Source organism: Mus musculus, chromosome 15 (genome assembly GCF_000001635.26).
Source record: "Mus musculus strain C57BL/6J chromosome 15, GRCm38.p6 C57BL/6J".
Lineage (NCBI taxonomy): Eukaryota > Metazoa > Chordata > Mammalia > Rodentia > Muridae > Mus > Mus musculus.
The window spans coordinates 101,925,812-101,942,927 of record NC_000081.6 but is presented as its reverse complement, the minus strand read 5'-3'; the positions used below and the strand labels follow the sequence as shown (position 1 = coordinate 101,942,927).

General features: G+C 51.1%; 1 protein-coding gene across 1 annotated transcript; it reads left to right on the top strand.

Moving 5' to 3' along the window:
* The first annotated feature begins 2,603 nt into the window (after nt 1-2,603).
* Nucleotides 2,604-13,596, top strand: Krt79 (keratin 79). The gene is made up of 9 exons (NM_146063.1): nt 2,604-3,181; nt 4,885-5,102; nt 6,567-6,627; nt 6,728-6,823; nt 11,012-11,176; nt 11,378-11,503; nt 12,030-12,250; nt 12,726-12,760; nt 13,000-13,596. The coding sequence occupies exons 1-9, from the start codon at nt 2,714-2,716 to the stop codon at nt 13,203-13,205; spliced, it is 1,596 nt and encodes a 531-aa protein (NP_666175.1). The 5' UTR covers nt 2,604-2,713; the 3' UTR covers nt 13,206-13,596.
* Nucleotides 13,597-17,116: the final 3,520 nt, after the last annotated feature.

Below are 17,116 nucleotides of genomic sequence, written 5' to 3'. Positions count from 1 at the left end.
GTAGGCTGTAGTTCTTCCTTTAGAAACCCCCTCCCTGGACCTTCCTCCACAATGTTTGTGGGAGGCCACAGATGTGGATCAAGCTTAGACATTCACTGCCGGTCGACCAAACCTTGGCAGGAGGCTCACTTCCTTAATTAATACAGGGTAGCCATTTAATTGCTCTTCTGTTTCCCAGAGCTGCTCTAGCATCCTGGTCTTAGCAGGAGACCTCTGGAGGGCTGATCGCTTGATTCATCGATCTTTATAATCTTTGCTCCTGTTCTGTTTATAATTATTCCTATAAACTCCACTAGTTACAAAGGTATGGGGTTTCCTCTGGAAAGATTCAAAAAGCCAGGTATGGTGGCTCATGGGTGTCACTTCAGTGCTTGGAAGGTAGAAGTAGGAGGATCGGGAGTTTAATGTTGTCTTTGGCTACACAGAGTGTTTAAGGCTAGTTTGGTCTACATAAAGTCAGGGTATGTGCGTGTTCTGCAAAAAGACTTCCAAAAAAAAACCCGATCCAGTTTGACGTCTCAAAACAGCCAGAGCTACAAGCTACAAATGGCCAAGGAGGCAAAGTGACCTCGCAGGACCCTGCCTGAGGCGGTCCGTCTGGCTGGGTAGGGAAGGCTGTCTGTGAGTAACAACCCCATCTCCCAAGAGTGCGCCTGGGCTGCACAGGCATCTGCCGCTAGCTCCCTAGCTCCCAGGGTAGAGCCTGGCACACAGAGCATGTTCAGGAGGTGCACACATGAATCGCATGCCTGAATGCTAGTCTCTGAGGCGGGGTATGTTTATATTTACAGTTTGACTCCCACTCCCACCAGCCCAGCCACACAGTGACTCACAGCACTGCCTGACATCATCTTCCTGCCCAGAGGACCATGGCAGCAGTCTGGAGGCCAGGCCTCACTCACAGCTATCTCTTCTCCCACGCTGCCAGGCAGAGATAAGGGAGCCTGAGAAAGTGTTCTCAGCCTGGGGAAAGGAGACGGAGGTTGGTTGGTGGGAGACGATGGCTCATTCCAAGGGCATTGTTTTCCCGAAGGACTTCTATGGTGGGTTATGCTTAGATGAGGTTCAGAGAGGTGGAGAGTGTCCCAAAGGCACACAGGTCACTGAGAACTGGTCTTTCAGACCAGCTCTCCCAGATGCCTGGTGTCCTTAACTCCAAGGAGTCTTGGTGGCATTAAGGGGCTACTTCTGTGGCTCTTTGCGACTGCTAGGAGCTGGGTTCAATGCTTCAAGTGAACAGGAGCCTCTTGAATATCCCAGTGGCCCCAGGGAAAGATTCCCAGCTTCCTTTGGAGCCTAGAAGCCACCATCCTCACCGGGGTCTTCTGCATCTCTTTTGGGATCCGAGCTTTAGCCTGGCAGAGCCAACACTGCTCCATCTTTGCCTCAACCCAGTCTCTGCCCCTTTGCCCTCTGCTTGCTGAATGATGGAGAGGCGAGGGGGTGTGGGGAGCAGTCTCAAGGTCTTCTCCCACTATCTGTGATCCTGTACCTGAAGTCTCTCCAGCTCTGCTTGGGCTGTGCTTGGTTCTAGAAGCCTGACTGGGAAGAGAGTGGAGGCCGGTGTGAAGTGATCAGGAGTGTCCTGTTCTTCTGAATTGAGCAGGTGGAGTCCTTGTGGTCAGGAAAGGAGAAGGTTATGGGGGTACAGCATGAGACACTTGGGGCTTCTTGGATACATGTGCATTTTCAGTATTCCAAAATGTCTGGGCCCCACTGGGAAAGGTCCACCAAGGAAGAGCTTAGGGGTGGCCACAGTTCCAGCCCCAGGAAAAGCAGTTGGGTTCCTAAGCTTTGACACCCTGCCTGTGGTGACAGGGCATTCCTTTTCTTTCTTTGTCCTTTTATTTATTCATTTTTTTTGGTTTTGAGGCTGGGTGACCTTGAACTTTTGACCCTCCCACCTTCACCCCTAGGGTGCTGGGATATAGGTGTGCTCTGCTATGTCTAGTTAGAGTCAAAGCCATCCAGCCCACATTGTGTGCTCAGCCAGGCCTATGGCTGGGCAGGGACCCTCCTTTCTTCCTTGGATCCTCTTTACCCCACACAGGGTTCCCACCCAGCAGACACCTGCCAGTGTAGACAGAAGAGTAGCTGCTCCACCCCTGCACTGTCACCTGTGCCCCCCACGCTGGACCTGCCAAGAGACAGGAGGCTGTGGGCTGGGAGGGTGGGACTGGAGCAGGCCTGGGCACCCTCTCTACAACCCGTTGCCCAATGCACCTTCCCTTGCCACCTGCACAGCACTGGGCCCTGGGGCCTTGGCTTACCACAAGGCCCTGGGACAAACCCCACAAAACAGAGCCCCATTGACAGCAGGCCATCAGGGCTGCGTAGGAGGAGACCAAGCCAGCCACTGGGTGGTGAGGGTAGCTGTAGGAGCCCTATCATCCTGTTCCAAGTGAGGAGGGCTTACGGGGTGGGGTGGGGTGGGAGTGGGGGGAGTGGGGGTGGGGTGCTTCCCATCTCAAGTAGTCTCTGCTCAGGAGCAGCACTTCAGTCTCAGTGATGGCTGGGCGAGGCCCTCCCACATCCTGGGGGAGAGGAGATTCCCCCCCCCCCCGGCCCCTCCCTCTCACCTGTGGTAATCACAGCTGGAGTGCATGGAACCCAGGGCCAGCCCAGCTGGGAAAAGATAAAAAGGTGTTTGGTGGCTCAGTAGCTCACTCCGGCTGATTCCCTCCTGCTCTCAGCTGCTTTCTCGCTGACAATCATGCGGTCCTCTTTGTCCAGGCAGACTTTCTCCACTAAAGGAGGCTTCAGCTCTAACTCAGCCAGCGGAGGTGGTGGGAGTCGGATGCGAACCAGCTACAGCTCAGTGACTATGTCCAGGGGGAGCGGCGGTGGCGGTGGGGTCCGCTCTGGGTCCAGCTCCGGGGGCTTTGGCAGCCGGAGCCTCTACAACTTGGGAGGCAAGAATATCTCCGTCAGCATGGCTTGTGGGGCCTCCTCTGGCCGGGCACTAGGAGGCTTTGGCAGTGGGGCCTATGTGGGCCTAGGGGCTAGCAGGCAGACATTTGGGCCAGTCTGTCCTCCCGGGGGCATCCAGGAAGTCACTGTCAACCAGAGCCTGCTGACGCCTCTCAATGTGGAGATAGACCCCGAGATTCAGCGGGTGCGCACCCAGGAGCGCGAGCAGATCAAGACCCTCAACAACAAGTTTGCCTCCTTTATTGATAAGGTGGGTGGGCAAAACCGGGGTGAGGTGGAGTGGGGTGGAAGCTGAACCTCTAATGGGGGGTGGTCTGGGCAAAGGCAGTTTTTACCATGTGCTCTAGATGTGCAGGGTGGGGTGATGAACAGAGACGGTGGTTTCTGCCTGTCGGAGGTTGGGGCTAAAACCTGCTGGCCGGGGTTCCTTCTGTGAATGAGAGGCCCAGCCCACCTGTGTTGGAGCCTTTCCTATACCGCTAAGCATTAGCCTTACCCCATTATTAAAAGATGTGTGGTCCTCAGTGTTCCTGTCAGGGAGTTGGCCTTTGATGACTTGAGTCATTTTATAGCTGTGGGCAACAGTGCACGGCTCAGGAATTCCACAAACCATCCAAGGTTGAAGCCTTGGAATTCTGTCTGTCCTCTCCAGCTGAAGAAGCCTCGGGGTCAGGCACATTGAGAACCTGGAGGGCAAGAGGAAGCCCTTTGCCCTCCCTTGCCTGGTTCCCCCTTCCGGCTACCACGAGGAGGGTGGCCACCCTACAGTTTGAACACTCTGGGAGTGTTCTGGATCCCCGTCTCACCTACAGGGTGACTGGGATCACTCTGCTACCACCTCTCTCATTTCTTGCTCCATTCCTTCAGCACTGTGTACCTTGGCTCTGCGCCTAGGCTGCGAGATCAGGCTGAGGCATAACTCCATGATTTGAACTTTTAACACAGAAGGGCCCTACCTCCTTTCTCGTGTGTCACCCTTAGGGTTCCATGAAGAGCCTGGGTAGGCGAGGCTTTGCCCATTTTTACACTATGAAAACTAAGGCATAAAGTGGTCCTGAGACTTGCTCAGGATTGCACTGGTATATGAGGCATAACTGTGAAGAAGGCTGCAGAGTTCCACAGTCCTGGGCACTGAGGTGTACCTGCAACAGGGCTCCTGGCCAAGTGACTAGGCCTGGGGTGCTGTGGAGGTGGCACCTGGAGGGACTGGGTGGCAGAGGGTTAGGGAAGTTGTGTCACCTACCTCTTGCCCTTTTCCCTAGTGACTCTTGGTTCTTTTGTGAGCTGCTGTGGGTGCTGGAAATTGAATCTCGATCCGATGGAAGAGCAGCCAGTACTCTTAACTAGTGATCCACCTCTAGCTCTGTTTCTCCAATGCTATTTATTTTATTTATTTATTTTTATTTTATTTGTTTTAGTTTTATTTACGTGTGCATGTATGTCTGTGTGATGGTATTGGATCCTCGGGAGTTGGAGTTACAGACAGTTGTGAACTGCTATGTGGGAGGTTGGATTTGAGCCATATATATATGATTTTTTTTTTTTTTTTTGGAAACAGGGTTTCTCTGTGTAGCCCTGCCTTTCCTGGAACTTGCTCTGTAGACCAGGCTGGCCTCGGAGACTGACCTGCCTCTGCCTCCTGAGTGCTGGGATCAGAGGCGTGCAGCATCACCGCCAGGCTTCTGTGATATTTTAAACAGTTGACTGATGCGGAGTTGGTCTCATAAACACTGGCCCCATCCAGTTTCATCCGGGACAAGTGGGAAAAAAGTGAGACAGAGAACAGAATGAGTAGCTCAGGTGACCAGCACACACACACACACACACACACACACACACACACACACACACACACACACGTGTTTGTTAACTCTTTCAAGTCCTTTCTGTCTGTTTGGATGCTGCTCCCCAAGTGATACCCACCCATCCTTCCCTCCTTCCTTCCCTGGTCAGGTACGCTTCCTGGAACAACAGAACAAGGTGCTGGAGACGAAGTGGGCGCTGCTGCAGGAGCAGAGCCAGAACACGGGGGTCGCCAGGAGCCTGGAGCCTTTCTTTGAGAATTACCTGAGCACCCTGAGGAGGCAGCTGGATACCAAACAGAGCGAGCGGGGCCGGCTGGATATGGAGCTGAGGAACGTACAGGATAATCTGGAGGACTTCAAGAACAAGTGAGGGACACACACGCTGCTCTATGAGACAGAGCATGACCACTCCCACTCAGGCAGAGCTGCCCCTACTGGGGGCAGGGGCAGGGGCAGGGGCAGGGGCAGGGGCAGGGGCAGGGGCAGGGGCAGGGGCAGGGGCGTGTTTGTGTATGTGTGTGCTTCATGTTTGTTTATTGGTTGATTTGTTGTTTTATTATTATTATAATTATTTTCAGACAGGGTCTCACTCTCGGCGCTCTTCTTGCTCAGCCTCAGGGATTACATGTGTGGTAACCTCTCTCAGCTTAGTAACTGTAAAGTGTCCTTTTTATAAGGTGGGGGTGATGGTGCACTGAACCCCAAGCTCTTGCCATCCACACGCCACTCAGCCAATCTCACTTTGCCGCTCTTTATCTATTGCCTCTCTTCATGTTTCCAAGCAAATCTAGTCGCCTCGTCACTTTCTTCATAAGTATGGTTACTAGAAGTGTGTGAGAGGTTGGCCAGATCGACCCTCCTGAGAAGGGTTAGGGTTACAGGAGGTGTGTTTTTATATCATGACTCCTTTGATGGCAGTTATGAGTGAATGGCTCACAGCCCGGCATGCTCAAGGTTATACAGGGCACAACAGTGTTATTTTTCTTCAGAAAACCATCTGAGGTACAGGAACAGTATACACCATGACTATTCTCTAGATGCCGAGGAAGGCCACAGGCACTCCCGTGTTCTTTCCCATATTCGCCGCCATTCCAGATTCCCTTCTTGAGAAACATCAGCCCTGGATGTTACTATGTCTGTGCCACAAATTCCTTATATGTTCACATAATCTTAATTCAAATCCCAACAGGTATATATATATATATATATATGTAGTCCATTTGCCTAACTTGATCCGACAAAACTTAAAATACCACAATCATGTCTAAAACGTTCAGCGTAGTAATTCCTCAGCATCATGGGAGACCTAGTGTGGAATTTTCAACCACTCCACAAATTCCATACATTTAGAGGAACGGGTGTTTGAATGGAGATTCAAATGCCCTTCCCACCACATGGTTGACAATACACATATTTATAACATTAAAGGGTAATTTTAAAATACTTTCCCTGTAACTTGACAATGGCAGTTTCTAAACCTTAGTATTAACAGAAGTGGTTGGTAAGGAACTAATTGTTTCAAATGACGGCATGTTGTTGAAAGTGGAGACAGAGGTCATTTGTTGTTGGCACACTTATTTTGTCTGGAACAGCCTCCAAGGGCTCTGACCCAAAGAGATCAAGACAGTGTGTGAATTTGCAACTTCTTTCTTCCAAAAGGGAAAGGAAGTGTTTGAACAGTGGTATCCCCCAAGCTTCTCACTGTTGACTGCATTAAAGATCTATTCCCCACAGAAGCTTCCAAGTGGCGTATCGATCACCAAGGCTTCCAGGGAGCAGGGTGAGCCCAGCCTAAAGACAGAACTCACCTAAGCCTTCCTTGTGTTACAGGTATGAGGATGAAATCAACAAACGCACTGCCCTGGAGAATGAGTTTGTGCTGCTCAAGAAGGTGCGTGGGGTAGCTAGGCTGGGGGAGGTGGTCCTTCGGATGCCACGGTCTGGATGGATCTGGGGTGTGAGGACTCTGTTTGCTCTTGTCCTCTCCTCAGGATGTAGATGCCGCATACATGGGCAGAATGGATCTGCATGGCAAAGTGGACAGCTTGACACAAGAGATTGACTTCCTGCAACAGCTCTTTGAGATGGTAAGGAGACAGATGGGCAGCCATGATCTGTGCACATTCATATATCACCGGAGAGTCACCCTCGGAGGTGTGAACTCACCAGTGTTACTTGACTGGTAAAAGTTTGGAGCCTACAGGATGGGGCAGGGTGTGATAGCGCATGTCTTTTAATCATAACATTTGGAGGCAGAGGCAGGTGGTGTGAATTTGAGGCCAGCCTGGTCTTCATAGATGTTCTAGGCCAGCCAGAGTGAGACATTCTCAAAAAAATTGCAACTCCACCCTTTTAGTGAGTACAACTTCTCTATAACAGATGCTTTAAACAGGGCCAGACCCTGAGCCAGCTTTGTGCATATTTCTCTCGAAAGTTCCACAATGTAGGTGCTACTGTGCCCATTTTAGAACCAATGGTACTATGATTCAGAGTAACTGGTCCTTGGTCACAGTCAGAGGCAGTGGCCCCCTTGTTGCTCAGTTTGAAATGGAGCGGCAGGGATGGGCCAGCAGGGAGTGCGATCCAGGTTGGTAAGGTAGAGTAGTGGGTGGATCAGAGACTCCAGGACGGGTCTCAGGAGACAGGGAGACTTGCAGACTGGGACAGTAGGGTCGAGCTAAGTGGGAATTCGCTAGAGAAGCAGATATTCCCAGCATCAGCAGGGTCTGCCCAGCTAATCTTCTGTCCAGGGTAAAACCCCTTCTGTGGCAGCCAGCCAGGGGCTCGTGCAACCTCTACCTGATCCCCCAGGTACAGGGTGCTTGCTGCATGTGAGGGCAGCTGTTGTTGCTCTGAGGGCTCCGTTAAAAGGTGACAATGAAAAAAGGGAGACATTGAGAATTCAGGAAAGACAGGAAGACAGATGGGTGGGGAAGAAGAGCAGATGCTTATTTATGCATCTCAGTGCTCCTTTAGTTCATGTAGTGTTTTAGAGAGCACCTTATTATCCTGGCTGCTTAGACAATCTCTGGAGATTTTTACATGAATGCTTTCAAGAGAGGTGTGAACATACTTTTCCCCAGTAATTAGGTAGTTGAAAAAAGTGTGTGTGTGTGTGTATACATGCGTGCTTGCATAGGTGTGTGCATGTGTTCATGCATGTATATGTGTGTGTGCATGCATGTGTGCATGCATGTATGTGTGTGCATGCTTGTATGTGTGTGTTCGTATGTGTGTGTTTGTGTACATGAGTGCATGTATGTGTGTATGTATGTGTGTGTGCATGCATGTATGTATGTGTGTGTGTGTGTGTGTGCATGCTGGGAATGGAACCAAGAAGTAGGCAAGTGCTGTATCACTGAGTGGTCCAGGCTGATCTGAAACTCACAGCAGCTCTCCTGCCTCAGCTTGCTCCCCAAGTGCTGATTATACACTTGTTCTACCACACCTGGTGATAGTAGGGTTTTTATACAATGCTACTGAGGTGTATACCATCATACAACACTATGTGGGCACCGGGTCACCCTGTCCTATGTGTTGGTGGCACCATGCCCTACTCTGTTTTTTTTCCCAAACTGCATAAATGTTCTGCTTAGGTTTTTAAATTAAAAACAATATATATATATATTTTTGTGATTTCTAGTTTTTGAGGAGTTCATGTAGCCCAGGCTAGTCTCAAACTTGCTATGTAGCTGAGAATGACTGAAATCTTGACCTTCCTGGGCTGAAATTACAGGTGTGAATAGGTATTCCTGGTTTATGTGGTGCTGGGAATTGAACACAGGACTCTGTGCTTGCTAGATAAGCACTCCATGAACTAAGTAAGACGAGGCTAGCCCTTTTTGTTCAGGTCTTTGATGACACTTCCGTGTAAGTGACTGATGGAGGTGATAAGGGGATCAGGGTTAAGAACAGAGCCCTGGGAGTCTCCATTGGTGATTTCCCAACACAGTCAGTATGTTTTATTAATTAAGATTGTATAGTTAAAGGGCCCAGGCTACTTTAGCATCCACTTAAACAAGATAGTGTGGTACTTTATGCCTGTAATATCAGTATTTGGGAGGCTGAGGCAAAAGGGCTCAGGTTCAAGGCCAGCTTGAACGTTACTTGTGAGTACCTGTCACCTGACCTCCAATCTAGTTAATATCCTATCTTTTGGAGCACATCACTCTGTACGCTCTACCATTTTTTTTTTTTTTTTTGAGGCAAGGTCTCTCACCTTACTGTCTTGAAGAGATTGAGCAATGAGTCTGGTTGGGGATCCACTTGTCTCCCTTCACTCCAATGGTGTTGTCACAAGGCATACACTAAGATGTGTAGCTTTTGACATAGTTGCTTAGGATCCTAACTCATGCTTACACAACAGATGTTTACTCCCTGAGCGATCCCCCCCAGTGCCTCTTGTCTCATTTTTGGGATTTCTGGAAAGAAAGGAGTGGTCAGATAATGTCCACGGTAAGTTTTTGGCTATCCAGCAATACGTGAAAAATGAAACCTATTTGGTTTCATGTATGCTCAGGTGACTCTTGGTGGCTCTGTGCCTCCTCCCATGTTTTATACTTCCTTAACCTGCAGGATCCTGACTCCTTCCCTCAGAGGAGCAGGGCTTTGCTGTTGGGTTCTGGACTCCTCATCCTTGTTTCTTTGGGATGACTCAGTGTTCGTCTCCTTAGTCTTCCCTGGGCCTCCTACGATGGCCCCTCTGTGCTTTGGGGTGTTTTCCCTTTTCTCTTTGCTGGGTTTCACGGTGGTTTCTCACGAGTTAGGATGTCCCTGTCCACCCTCATGCTCGATTGTCTGTGCTCATGTTTCACATTTAGCTCTGCTCTACCCGAAGCATGGAGCTGGCTTACCCAGCATCCCTTTCTTTCATTTTTACCTGGCTTACTTAACAAGCGTTTATAGAGTTCCTCCCACATAACAAGTAAGACAGAGTTCCTGCCCTTAGGGTCAGGTTCTTAAGTAAGGAAAGCCCTGTTGGGACAGGCCCAAGGTGCCGAGGCACGGCTGGAGGCTGTGGTGGGGGTTCTTTTGCAGGGCAGGGGAGGGGAGGCCCTCTGAGGACACACCTGCAACGGACCTTAAGGAAGAGCTGGCACAGGAAGGGCTCAGCTTGGCAGGGCTTTGGCATTAAAGGGCACAGTGTCTGTGATGGCAGGAAGTTGGCAAGTTGGGAGATTTAGGGGAAGATGTAGAAAGGAAAGGAAGCTGTGGACTATGCTGGGGGAATGACTTCTTGTCAAAGGGCTTCCCCATCCATCAGGGCAACAGTTCTTTTGCCATTCATGTTGGCTAACCTGGCACTCAGGATCCCATTCTATGCTTTAGGTTTGGCCATGACACCTCTGGAGGGTGAGCTCAGAACCCTTGTCCCCTGACTTCTGCTCTTCAGTGACCCATTTGTCCCTACCCTTGTGCTTAGAACATAGTCAACATCCCAAGCTGTCAGATATGGTTTTGGTCTCTCTCTCTCTCTGCCTGCCATATTCCCTTGGGTTGTATGTGTATATGTTATGTGTGTATGCACATGTATATGTGTGTATATGCATGCATGTGCATGTGTACATGTGTGTGTGTTTGTGTATGTGTGTGTGGCATGCTATGGGTCACAATGAGACTATGGAAGGTGGTTGACAGCTGGAGTTGAGGGCAGTCTGGTAGAAGCTCAGGGAGTCAAAGGATGACAGAGGCAGAGCCCTCTGGGAGCCAATGTCATAACCCAGTGAACAGATCACAGATCCTCAACTTCCTGTTACCTTTACATCACCTTTGTTGTCCCCAATGCATCCTTTAAAAGGACAGTGGCCATAGAAATACAAGGAGGTCTTGAGAACACCGTGGTCTAGTGCACTGATTGTCGGAAGCCATTGGGACTTTGTCAGTGTCTGACTTCTGTGTCATCCCCCTTTCCTTTGAGGGCACAGAAATAGCCTGAAGGAGCCTAGCTGGGGAGTGCTTGTCTCCTGGGGATGTGATGATCACAGAAACCAGTGACTATGTTAGCACAGAGCCCGGGTGGCACAGGGCAGGGAGGCACACTCCCCTCGGTCCCCTGATCTCTCAGCAGAAGACCTGAGGATCAACAGGGAAGATGTAAGCCCACCTCACAACGGGGAGATGGAGGTTCTTTTTCCAGTGGTAGATTCTTTCCAGGGAGGATCCCGAGGAAGCCTAGGATGTCCCTCTGAGGCCATGCAAGGATCCTATTCTGTATCCTTTGTTTCTGCCCAAGGCATAGGGCAGGACTGTGGTGGCAGCTGCTCTTATTTCTACAGGAGCTGAGCCAAGTGCAGACCAATGTGTCTGACACCAACGTGATACTGTCCATGGACAACAACCGCAACCTGGACTTGGACAGCATCATCGCTGAAGTCAAAGCCCAGTATGAGCTGATCGCCCAGAAGAGTCGGGCTGAGGCTGAGTCCTGGTACCAGACCAAAGTGAGCAGACAACTAGCTTGGATGTGCGGGCTGGGGGTGGACCTCCTCCCCTGGAGAGTCCTGGCCCACTGGGCCCTCAGAGCTCTGGGACCTGGTGCACTCAGCTCTCATGGGACTTACAGCAGAGGGTGGCTCTGAGACCAACAGTTACCAAGCAGGTCAGGGCTCTCAATATTCACTGACACCTTTTTTGGCCTCCAGTATGAAGAACTGCAGGTGACAGCTGGGAAGCACGGGGACAGCCTTCGAGACACTAAAAATGAGATCGCAGAACTCACTCGCACCACTCAGAGACTGCAGGGCGAGGTGGATGCAGCCAAGAAGCAGGTAGGTGGGCCATGGCCAAGCCTGGCTCATCAAGATGAACCTTTTCCTTCTGGGAAGGAGCGCCCAAGAGATGTGCCTGGGGTTCAGAGAGGGCAACAGACTTGCTGCAGGTCACACAGTGTTATGTGTGGTAGAGCATTTGGTATGACCTCTTTCAAAGGGACATGTCTATGACATTTCACTCCAGGATGTCAGTGTAGGGGGGATGGGCAGAGGGCAGAGGATGCTGACTCTATGTAGGTATGACCACATCGTGTGGCCTCTTCTATAGATAGAACAAGGCTTTTGCCTGGCAGTAAGGTTGTATTGTTCATTTTACTTCTTCCAAAGCCCTGGGAGGATCTGCTGGAAGAACTGAGATTATACTTTTGTGTTTCCTTACTGCTTCTATTAAACTCCCTTTCAGTTACATTGTTTCAGTTTTTCTCAGATTGTTTGGGTAGGGGGCGGGGCTCCTGGCTTGAGAGCAAAGGGGTGAATGGGATGAGCCTGGATAGTATTCCCAATACCATTTTCCCGTGGGCAGTGCCAGCAGCTGCAGACAGCCATCGCAGAAGCAGAGCAGAATGGGGAGATGGCGCTCAAGGACGCTAAGAAGAAGCTTGGAGATCTAGACACAGCCCTGCATCAGGCCAAGGAGGACCTGGCCCGGATGCTGCGTGAATACCAGGATCTTGTGAGCGTCAAGCTGGCCCTGGATATGGAGATCGCCACCTACCGCAAGCTGCTGGAGAGCGAGGAGAGCAGGTGGCAGCTCCTCTGCATATGTGGGATCTGTTTGCCGGGCAGAGGGTGGTGGTGGTCGTCTAGGGCGTCTCTCCTAGCTCTCCCCGTTTCTGTTGCTCACTTCCTGGATGGGTTGGCCATCTGTAACCCTAGGGTGTCCCGGCTCAGCAGCAAGGCTTGCTTGACGGGGTCAGATTCTTCTCCTTCCTTTGAGAAAGATAGGCGTCTCTGTGCTTAGGGATAGCAGGGTTTGTCAGTGGTCCCACAGGAAGCAGGGAGAGAGGGGAGGCTTTAAAGCTTCCGGCAGAATGCCTTTAGGCTCTGCTGAAAGGCCTTGAGCTTCGGATTGCCCCATACTCCTACTACTTAAGACTCTGGGTCTTGCCTTCAGGACTTGGCACCTAGCTGGATGCACGTAGAGGCAAGGGGAGGGAGGGAAGATTTTTCATATTGGTTTCCAGATCGCTAATTGCTCCGGGGTCCTTGTTTCCCCTAGGATGTCTGGAGATTGTCCCAGCGCAATCAGCATCTGTAAGTATCCACCATTGGTGCCCAACACCAACAGCTTCCACTGCTCCCTGCCCCTCCCATGCCTCCTCCAGGTCCTAAGGGGCCCTTCTATTAGGCTCAGGGTCAAAGGGTCTGGCAGTGTGAGCTTCTAGCTGTTTGCCATATTACTCTACTCCAGTCCTTCGTGGGTTTCTGGGCTTCCCCCTGCCCCTTTCTGGCTCTACAGTTCCTCAAGTCCTGAATGTTTACTTTGTTTGCAGCGGTGACCGGCAACTCTACCTCCGTTTGCGCAGGCGGCACGGCTGGCTTCGGGAACGGCCTCTCTCTGGGCGGGGCTGGCGGGGCCAGCAAGGGCGGCTTTGGTTCTAGTGTGAGCTATGGCGCTGCCAAAGGCGGTCAGGTCTCTGGGGGAACCTCCATCCTACGGAAGACCACTACAGTCAAGACCTCTAGCCGGAGATACTAGCAGCAAGGCTTTGAGAGTTGGGCCTTGGTCCTTGCGCTGGTCATGGCTTCTCAGGACCGCAGAGGCTGAGTATTTGTAGTGCACAATTTACATATAATTTGCATTTGGGAAAGGGCTCAAATCTACTCAGGTTTTTCTCCTTGGTTATGCAGTGGAATGGGAGGGAAGTTAGGGTCACCAGCTGGTTGATTTGGGGGTGACCTGACCATTTAGAGGGGGTAGGATGTCCAGTTCTACGTTTTCACCTCAGCAGATCTGCTGAGTTCAGGGCAAGCTGGAGGAGGCAGAAGGGGTTGCCAGAGACCTGCAGCTCCTTATCCTTGTCACCTCACGGTCAAGTCCCTGTCTGTGCCTGTGATGTGTCTCAATAAACAACAACTACCTACCGCAAGCTGTGTGTGACTCCAGTCTGTCCCCGAGGGGGGCGGGGAACAGGAATGTGTCAGTCGGCTAAGGCTGACGACTCCCACACTGCCGCCTTGAGAACCAGGCAGACTTTGGGTCCAGCTCACCTTTTGCCACTATTGGCGGTGTGAACTTGGGCAGAGTCCTGATCTTCTCCAAGCCTAGTTTCTTCCTTGTAGAAAAGACAGGCTGTGGAAAGCAAGTGACTTAGGGAGCCCTCCCCTTCCCCCCTCCCCTTCCCCTCCCTCCTCCCCTCCCCCTCCCCCCTCCCCCTCCCCTCCCCATCCCCTCCCCCTCCCCTCCCCCTCCCCTCCCCTCCCCTCCCCTTCCCTTCCCTTTCCTAGACCTCAGGATTCTCTGCACAGACTTCAGGTGATTTTTTCCCCTTACTCCCCACATCTAGCCACCAATACGAACACACTTTTAATCAGATTGTATGCTTTATAGACACACATTGATCTTGCGTATCCCCTGTAGTGGTAGATGATGTCCTGGTGGCTAGGGCTTTGGTTTCAAGCCCTGTCCCTTTCCTGCTGAAGTTCCCTCCACTCTTGCTGCTTCCTGTCTCCTAGGTCACTCCTTTCCTCAGCACCCTGCATCTCCTCCCCAGCCTGTGTTCCATTCCTCACCGACATGCAAAAGGCTGAGGTCCAGCTACTTCTCCTCCATTCCACCTTGCCTACAGCTCAGTCAGAGCCTCTCCTCTTGCCTGAATGCTGTTAAGCATTCTGGGGACACATGGCTTTGACTTGGTAAATGATACCCCCCTAAGCCCCCCGACATCACGGAGCATATTCTCCAGGGGCTTCCCCAGCACTTTTAAACTTTTAGGGATGAGATCTCAGGCACTCAGATTCTCTGACATGTCTCTTCGACAGCCCGTGATTTAAACTCTGCTAACGCCATTTCCAGATGGGTACAACAAAGCACAGAGTGGTTAGGTAACCTTTTAGGAGCACAGAGCTGCATGTAGAGTCCAAAAAAATGTTGCCCCAAAGTCCAGGCCCGTCACTGGGTTATGCTGCCCACAGAGAAAAAGAAATCAATAGGCAGTCTAAACTGTTACTTCACAGGATCGAAAACAGGTTGTGGTGGTAGGGGGAGACTGACTGGAGAAAGCATGCATGCCTGAAAGCCACAATACATTAACAGCAGAGTAAAAAACAGCTCCTTTGACAGTAAAATAGGGCCTAGAAACGGAGCCATGTGGTTTTACTTTGTTTGTCCAAGCTCAGAAGTGACTTTACCGACCTAAAACCTTCCCACAGGGAGCTCCCAGTTGAGGGATTCAGGGGGTGGGGGATGGAAGGCTGCCTGCAAGGGTAGGGCTGGTGTGCTATGGCCTGGTTTCTATCTCTGTTGCCTGAAAGCTTCATCGAGTGTTCTTTGGTGGTGGGAAGTGTTCAAAGTCCCTGCTGGCACATGCCAGGGGCAGGAGAACGAGCCACTGATCCATGGACTTTTCTGGCCTTCCCTTCCTCCCAGCTCCCTGGGTCTCCTGAGCATCTCTGGTTGGCTCTGGTTCCCTCAGAGTGACTCAGGCCATGGGGCAATTGGGGTTAGGTGACCCAGTGGGGCAAGGGCACCCATCTGACCAGGGAGAGCAAGACATTTTCCCACACTGTTCCCCAGGTTAGGGCTGACGGTGATAGAGGCCTCAGCATCCGTAATCCCTAGTTGAATGGGAAGGCTTCGCCTCCTGCACCCAGAAAGCTCTGAGGGAACACACCCTCCCACTCCCGTTCCATGCCTGACAGCACCCGGCTTACGCCTCAGAGCCAGGCTCGGGCAGGTGGCCAAAGGAAGCAGGGTCACCAAGGGCAGAAGCCAAAGCGAGAGCTGTGTGTGCCACAGGGCTGCAGTGGGAGTGTGGGACTGGCTTTCAGTTGTCACCTCCTGGTGGACACTTGTCTTTGCTTCTGTCCGATGTAGGAAGGAAACATTTCTTCTTTGACCCTTCTTCCCACAGGGACTAAAACCAATCTCAACTGGGAAGTTCTTGCCTGTGTCTACCTGCACTTTCTTATCTCCAGGGTGAGGATTCTGTGAAGCATGGGCAATTCTGATTTAATAAACTCACAGGATGTGGCTTGAGACCAGAACATTCTTTGATCTGAGTTTACCGTAAGATTTGTGACTACATCAATTTGGAATTAGCTAATTGGAGGGCACAAGACTGGTCGTTGAGGACCCTGTTGTGACTTATTGAGGACCTGTTAGGACAAGGTCACACACAAACAAAGTCATCAATCGTAGGGACATAGAGCTGGAGCACGCCATGTTCCCCAAGACTCTGCTGCTCTTCTGGGGGGGTCATCTGTGCATGGCTGAGAATTCTGCATGGGGTGGACACCTGTATAAACAGTGTCTACCTTAAGGTCATGAGCTTTGAGATTAAACCTATAGCACTGTTTTCCTAAACCCAGTATTTCTGAGCTGTTGTATCTCAGGCGAGTAACACAACCTTTCTGAGCCTCAACATCTCTTTGCTTAAAATGGCTAAGAAGAATAAAACTGTCCCAAGAAAAGTCACCATTGTCATCCAGCATAAGGCAAACTTTCTAAGAGAGTTGCTTCTACCCAGAATGCACTGGGCTTCCCTCTCCTGCTTTTTGCCTGAAGGGATGGGCACATGCTTCATGTAACCATCAGAGAGGCCATCAGTAGTGGTTTTGTCATTGGGATGACCCCAATTCTCTGAAGATGCTCACCTCTAGTCCTGGAGTCTTTTTTTGTTCAGTACTTGACATGACCATCGACCATGTCATTTCTCCTAAGTTGGGAAGAATTGCAGTCTCAGGTACAAGACTCAGAGACGCGGCATGCATCCCCCTAGGCTTCATCTGGCAAAATCCCTGTCAGGGCCTTAGCACCTATGGAGAACAGAGATAAGATGTGGAGATCTGTGCAGAGAGAATCGAGGAACAGAGGTGGCTCTCAGAACACCCCCTCAGGTGGCCCTTGACATCTAGAGCTGTTGTTACCTTCCTGACAAGACATGCCTACTCCCAGACTAGGGTAGACACACAAAGACCTGATTGCCAGTGTCCCACAGTCCCCTTGAATCACAGAGATTGGCACTGTGGGTGGAGGGGCAACACCTCTATGCTCTGCGGTGCTTACCTGCTCCAGCTTTGGCTGCCTATGTGATGGGTCTAGGTTCTAGTAGGTTTACAGTGGCCAGCTGGACAGTGACAGGACAGTGGTGGAGGGGAGACCTGGAGGACTGTTGGTTGGGCTCTTGGACTGTCTTCTGGCCTTTGCTGTAGCTCCATCCCTAGGGCCTGACCTGTGCTCACCCTCACCCTGAGTTCTCTGTGTATCAAGGAAGCTTTTGGGGGACATGGGTGTGATTCAGGCAGGTGGGATTATCCATGTGCTGGTGGTTGCTCTTTCTCACCTCTGGGTCATTTTCTCAATGATGGAGGGAGGAGGAAACTCAGATGTATTGGATTTCCTAGTCCCTGGACAGGATGAGAGCGGATGCCTGTTTGTCTCCAGTGTAC

Bases quoted from the DNA above. Each gene is read 5' to 3' on its own strand.
- Krt79 (NM_146063.1), top strand. From the start codon at position 2,714: ATGCGGTCCTCTTTGTCCAGGCAGACTTTCTCCACTAAAGGAGGCTTC. The intron at 5,103-6,566 runs GTGAGGGACACA...CTTGTGTTACAG, and splicing joins CTGGAGGACTTCAAGAACAA to GTATGAGGATGAAATCAACA. The intron at 11,504-12,029 runs GTAGGTGGGCCA...TCCCGTGGGCAG, and splicing joins TGGATGCAGCCAAGAAGCAG to TGCCAGCAGCTGCAGACAGC.